At 32.2% G+C, this 7479-nt stretch overlaps 1 protein-coding gene across 1 annotated transcript in view; it reads right to left on the bottom strand.

Annotated features, from left to right (window-relative positions):
- Positions 1-1585: 1585 nt before the first annotated feature.
- Positions 1586-7479, bottom strand: part of LOC143202576 (uncharacterized) — a 102739-nt gene continuing 96845 nt past the window's right edge. Inside the window, exon 6 of the mRNA XM_076414187.1 lies at positions 1586-3121. Coding sequence (XP_076270302.1) covers positions 2856-3121 — 266 coding nt within the window. The 3' untranslated portion in view covers positions 1586-2855. The remainder of the gene's footprint in view (positions 3122-7479) is intronic.

Raw genomic sequence — 7479 nt, 5'->3', positions numbered from 1 at the left:
TAAATATTTGAAAAGAATTAATGTGTCTGAGTATTCTTTGGAAGTTTGAGCTGGGTTTTCTTCTAATAAGTTTGGAGAACATCAGTCTTCGAACTTTTTTGGTCTTCCAGACTATTCTTTATCATTGCGTCATGGTTACATCAAAATCACCACTTTTAAATCATTGAAGCCAAAACCAACAATTGGAATATGCCCGAGCAGCATTACCAAGTGTTCCTAAAAGTGTTTGATGGGCTTTGGAAGTTGATTTCTTATATAGATTGATATAGACTGAACAGCTAAAAATATTAAATAAAAAACTGGATGCACCTGTTGTTAATTTGAAACGTGTACTTACTTTTGAAATTAAGTTTAATTTTTTGATTTTGTCTATTGATTAAAAAAAATATTGGAATCTTGAATAGGTTCTCGTTCTTTTCCAGTAGATAGAGTTACCAGGACTATATACAGTATTTGAGGAATTTGATAAAAATATTTCTTTTATATTTATATTTTGATCTTCAAGAATATGTTCTCAGGAGGAATTTTCAAAATCCTAAATATTTTCAGAGCACAATGGCTTTTGCGGCGTGACAATTAAACCGGTCTGCCGGAGCGACACTCTTGAAAACCTTGGCCATGAATATCCCATCCCCGACGAAGACGAAGTACAGACTTACATTAAGCTGATATATCAAAATTATGGTTAGATATTTAGGGTAAATTTTATGGCTCGGTGAATGGAGGTAGAACGAAATGAAACCGTGGTGTTTACATTATTTGACTGTTATTTATTGACTATATAAAAAATGTGAAAAATACAATTAGATAAAACGGATGACAGCGGTGTTATCTGAAGACGAGGTTTGGGCAGTCGATGGACGCACGTCTAAACCAAACTATGGTCGACTACTGAATGAATGGAAATACCCTTCAATAACATCCCAGATAAACGTCTCGTGGTTGCCAGCTATTCATTATCGGGTTCTAGTTGGCGCTGCTGGCACCCCGCCCGTGTTCAACATCTGGGATTATATTTCTGGGTATTTTGTAGACCTTTATTCCACGATGTAAAATTCGACATGCCTCAAGGTGGCTACAGATATTTTATTAATTAGATATTTGGACTCAGAGAGTTATAACAATAGTGAATCATCCAATTTATTATATTGATTTTTGCTCCAAAGCTAATTATTTAACTGTAATCATTTATCCCAATTTTGAAAATAAGGTATGGAGAACTAATTCCTTTTAGGTAAATAATGAGTCGAAAGATTGCTATTGATACTACTAAATAATATACGCTCCTTCGTTGATAATCGATGATAATTGGTCGGTTTTACATTTGAAGTTGGTACGATGGGACTTCAATGAATTTTTATTAACAGGTAGCAAAAATACTTTTGCAATTGTTTGCAATACATATATTATAGCACATATATTTAGCACTTGAGGATTAACTCCACTGCATATGTAGGTGCAACGGTCCTTCCAATAAAACAGCCAATGCATGTCATAGATGATCTCAAAAACTGCCAAATACACTTTCTAAAAATGTAAAAATCTCCGTAGGTGATGTGTGTTAATAACAAATAAAAATCATTACATTTAAATATATATATATATATATTAATAAAAAATATGGCTTAAATACAAAACATAAATTTATACCCAGAATTGCATACTATACCCAGTGTTCAATATAACGGATACCGTCTTATTCTAATCAAGTATTTACCATAAAACTAGTATAGTGTTTTACTTTATCTACCACATATATATTTAAAAAATATCTCTTGTTATTAATTATTAAATATAAAGCAACAAACAACACCAACATTGCAACTACAGTCTCTATCACAAATTCTATATTGAACACCTGGTATATTAGTGAAATATGCAGTTCATTATTCCCACATTTTGTTGCCCGTTAATTTCGGAGCAGTCTTATTCCATTATACTTAACGCTTCCCCCGGTTTCCTTCTATCCGAAGAGGTAAATAGCTTAAGTTCAATCGCCACAGTACACAGTATATCTTCTAAATTTTAGACTCAGAGTATCAAAAGGAAAATAAACTACATCGACCGAAGACTTAGTAGATACAGTGCATACTTTATCCTATCTACTTAGAAGTACATAACTTACGACTTATATACGTACCGTCTAACCAGTTAAATCATTTTTAAGAGTCTCTAGCCGCACGATTATAATTTACAAGCGTGTCCCCTATATGGGACATTCCGCGCATTTTTATTAACTGTTGTTGTACTCCAATAAGAATAATCAGATCATGGTATTTTATCGATTTTATATTGGTATAAAATTAAATGTTAACGTTGTAGTCTTGACATATATGCTTCGGTAACCTTTCCTCTTTTCTTTAAAGGCATTTCTAAATAATATTGTTCGCTGATGTCTACTCAATGTATTTAGCTCCTTATTCGTTCAAGACATATTATGTTTATTGCATTTTTTTTAGATTACTTGGGCCAAGGTCATTCGAGTTACATTATTGTATTTTAAGTTGCCTATATTAAGAACACGAGATGAGTTTATTCGCTCAGTGTTAAATCTGTTATTTGTTGATTTTTACAAGACATAAAATACTTGTATTCCTGGTGGCATATGTTATTTTTTAAATTATTTTTATTGGAGTACTGAATGGGACATCTAAGCCTAAAAGACACTGTTTACACTTTTAACAAATTATCACATATTTAGGAATGCACACGTTAGTCTTTTTTTACTACACAGACAACCACAGCGACCTGTAAAGGTAAAAGGCACCCGTGGTTTGCGAGTCTAATACGAAGAAATACCAATAAAAATAAATAAACTTAATCACTGCGAACCGTTTGCGCCGAATCCCTTTTTACTATTTATTCTCTTTAGTGTTGGTATTTTGCGGTTGTTTTTCCTCGATGCACATCTCCACTTCCGACACTGTACTGCAGCTGCTGGTGGACAGATCGGAGGCTATGGAGATGTTGTCCATTTCGTCGATCAGCCTTTTGCCGGATATTTTTAGGACTATAGCCGCTAGACCGATCACGCCCGCTATAGACAGCATGGTTATGACGAAGATCGGTACTATTTGACTTTTATAAGGAGCTTGGGTTTCAGTGACCAATTCTTCTTTCACTGTAAAAAAGAATAAGAAAGTTAGCTTTTAATACATTGCTATATTATCTTTGTAATAATAATAATAGTGCGCCTATCAATAAATGGTCTGGCCAGTGAGAAAAACCTGTAAGTCACAGATTTCTGCTACGGCTACTTCTCAATTTTCTGTCTTTCCCACACATCTCCTCTTATAATTCTCCTAATATACGCCTTTACCTGTCCTTCTTTCCGTTGTATTGATTTGTCTACCGTATATCGCAAAATAAGATACGATAAATAATGTTACATAAAGGAACCAAGGAAGATCAAGGGTTGATCACTTTATGCAGGAACCACAGCCAGTGCACGTTACGGTAGAATTGATGAAACAGCTAAAACTAGACAGTATCCATAACGTTTGTGTCCCCTTTGTGGGGAGTTAGAGAGCCCTCTCGATAAATAGAGATAATAAAAGCACATATAATAAAGCCTTTCAGAAAGTTTTGTGCTGGTCCATAACAGATAATACTATTTTATATATATCATTTTATTTCCCTAAAAATGGTATTACAATTTATGAATAGGTGTGAATTTTCAACTATTTGTCAGCTCAAAGTTGGTGTTGTGCTATTCAAAATTGATTTATAATTTGAAAAAATATTGTGAAGTAAGTAATGAAATTCTTAATTTTGAATACTTCGTATTTGATTCAATTCAACCAAATTGTCACGATTGTCATGAACTACGATTGTCAAAGGTGTAAGAATTGTTCAGCATTAGTTGGAACAGTGTGAGTAGTATTTTTGCTGAAGTTTTGGGGTTCATTCTTTGGGGTTTAATCTTCAGATATATTATAGTGGATTATAATATTTATTAGTAATCATAAAATCGTGTTCTATTTTAGTCCGAAAGGCAAAACTTATTGAACAATATGATTAAATTTATTAATGTTATAGTTGTTTTTGACCTTCCTTATTTGTAATGATCTTAGATATCACATTATTTTACCGTCTGAAGAGGTTGGATTATTATTAATGCTTAAAATACTAATACATTTGTAATATAAAGTGGAGAGTACTCTTAAAGGAAGTGGTAAGAAATCCCTTATATATCTTGGTCAGGCCTTATAAATACTGCGTTATATGACGCTAATCAATTTATGAGTTTCCTCGTAAAGTGCTACATGCAACTGTGTAAAACTAACACCATCTTTATTGCCATTTTTAACATGCAGGCTATTAATCGAACAGAAAAGGAAAGGTATTTAAAGAGATTTTTGTCTATTACACGTGAATAAATTGTAAAATTTAATGCCAGAAATATTTTCATAAATAAATTTGTACTAATTTGTAAAGATAATATAATATTAAAAAATTCATAATTTCAACTATTTTTGCCGTAGCTAAAGTGTGAAAAGTAGCAGTGCCTTTATTTAATAACAATAAATTTATTCACACTTTTGAAGTATTATGGTGTTTTTATTGAGGTATCTTATTTATTATATTATAATTAGAACCACAAAATATATATTTATAATTTAGAATAATTTTAGATTTTATGAGAACATTTAGATATTGGTAGATATCAAGAGTAGTTTAGTCGTTCTGCATTTCTTCAACAACGAGATGATTAAAAATAAAAATAAAAATTAATGCTTTAAACGCTACAAACTCTAAACTCCTAAAGATAATTTTTTAAATTGCTATCTTAAATGAAATGGTGCATTCAGTGTACTCATTAATAGAGTTCAATATGTTGTTTAAATTGGCAGATATTCTTTTCATCAATTTGGGAGTATCATTTTGTTAAATTTGTTTGATTCATTCATATACTGGATTTATCACACACTAATATCTCGCAATTTTTTAATTTTTTAAAATGTTTTAATTTTTAATATTTTTAATATTTTCCTTATATTACAATGGAGAAATTATTATAAAAATAACATAATTTAACTCATCTTTGGTATGGATATTTTCTTAATTTGTATATTTGTATTTTTAAATACATCTCTAGTAACTAAAAACGCATTTATTTAGAAATACGATTTGATTGTCGTCTTCGACCAACAAGAAAGAAAATAACAAAAGTCATGTCACTAAAACTACTGTAATTGCTGGAATGTCATGATATTTCGACACACATTATTTAAAGTATCTTAATACTATGCAATGGGTGTACCAGCACTCAATATAATGCCAAACCAACACTCTTCCAACTTTGTCCTCATAATAAAAATTTATTTCCTCTAAAAGTTTTTGAAATCATCGGTCTCTATAAAGCTCGAATTTATCCATATTAAGTAAAAGTTTTAAAAGTTTTTTTAAATACAATGATGTTGTTGGGATGATATATATATATTAAAGTCTCCTTTTACCAACTATTGGTTTATCTGGACTGGGCCTAAAATTTAACGTGGGCACCGATCCACGGTCCTCAGCATTAAGCCTACCGACTGGCGAGTGACCATCTTTAGAAATCATCCCAGAAGACATCCGGTCTTACCAAACCTGGTTATTGGCTTAACCAAACCTGGTTATTGGCTTAACTGGGATCATTTTCCTTGTCCGATTGTACACTCTTGCCTAGAACATTCACAAGTTTTAAACAATCACAAACATAAATTTACGACCGTGTCCCAGCAGGATTCGAACCCACGGCTATCGCTATAGGAGGACCGTCCCATTGCCTTTACCACTGCGCCACCAAGCCGGCACTTTTTTATTTTTTTAAAAATATTGAAGGCAGAACATTTAAAACCAGTGCAACTGAATGTTTAACTATTTAAACGTCGTGTACTCTTGATAATTATTCTAAGAATGATGCTATTTTTGATATTTAATGGTTTAATTTTATCGAAGCCATATTTTATAGAGAATATACCTTTTATAAAACTATTACTTAATATTTTAGTTACCAATAAGTTTAAATAAAATCACGTTAAAAAGCAACAATAAAACTAAATTAGCATTAACATTCAAATAGGTCAATATAATTATAATCAAAAATATATTTATGTTTTAATAGTTTAACAAAAGAAACATAATGAATATATTAGCTATGCTAATTAATTTTAATTCATTTTTAATTTCAAGATAAGTACTATTGGTAATCAGAAAGATAATTTTATTTTAATCATTGTTGTTTATAAGCTTCTCTTACCTTTTTGATCAACAGATCAATTTCGAGATATGACGATATTTACTTGAGACTTATGCGATCATTCGCATTAGAAGGGAATATAATTATATTCAAAGTATACAGGACACTCCCCAACCCTAAAGGAGTTCAGGTAAAAGATAGTATGTGTCCGCCACATTCAATTTAATAAAGTCGATTTTATAGCCACTTTTCAAGCCCACTTTGAGAGAAAACCTCGAGAGGGTTTTAAGATTTATAAACACCAAAATAATCTCAACAAAGGAAACGGGGGATGCTACACCTATCTGAGATTTTATTTTGTTTTTAAGGAATCGTGAAAAAGCTGGGCCGTTATAGGTTGACTGTGAAACATCGGTGTTTTTTTCTGGTTCCAATACGGAAGCCATTATTTTAAACTTTATATTTTTCGAAACAACTTAGTTTTGTTAAATTTAACATGTGAATTAGTATTATTATGTAACACATCAATTGAAAAGTCCCCGGCTTGACACATAGATGGCCCTACTGGAATTAAATCCATATGTTTTTAGTTAGCCCTAACCCTCAAAAGATGCTTGTATAAATTTGACAGCTGCCGGATCATTAGTTTGTGAATAGCATTCTGAGTGAAGCAACTTTTGTTATTGTGAGAAATGGAAGGGAAAAAATACAGTTGAAGTAAAAACTTGGCTTGATGTCGAGTTTCTGCACAGTGTCCCAGGAAAATCAACCATCAAGGATTGGTATGCTAAGTTTAGATGTGGTGAAAAAGAGATTGTTACCGACGAGAACATTAAATGATTTTGAATGACCGTAAATTGAAATAGAATGAAATGGCAGACACTCTAAAGATATCAACTGAACATGTAAATCATATCATTCACGAATATTTGGGTATGAGAAAGCTTTGTACAAAGTGGGTGCCGCGCAAGCTCACTTTTGACCAAACACAACGACGAGTTTATGATTCGGAGCAGTGTTTGAAGATGATCAAGCGTAATAAACCCGAGTTTTTGCGTCGAAATGTAACAATGGATGAAATATGGCTCCATCATTTCACTCCGAAGTCCAATCGACAGTTATCCGAGTGGACTGCATATGATGAACCCGCTCTAAAACGTGGGAAAACACAACAGTCGGCTGGCAAGGTTAGGGTATTTGTATTTTGGGATACGCATGGAGGAATTTTCATTGACTACCTTGAAAGGGGAAGGACCATCAACAGCGACTATTACATAGCGTTATTGGACCGTTCG

The sequence above is a fragment of the Rhynchophorus ferrugineus genome, unplaced genomic scaffold, assembly GCF_030347505.1.
Source record: "Rhynchophorus ferrugineus isolate W39M unplaced genomic scaffold, kcgeb_rfMv2 rfM9, whole genome shotgun sequence".
Lineage (NCBI taxonomy): Eukaryota > Metazoa > Arthropoda > Insecta > Coleoptera > Curculionidae > Rhynchophorus > Rhynchophorus ferrugineus.
This window is presented reverse-complemented; position numbering and strand designations above follow the sequence as displayed.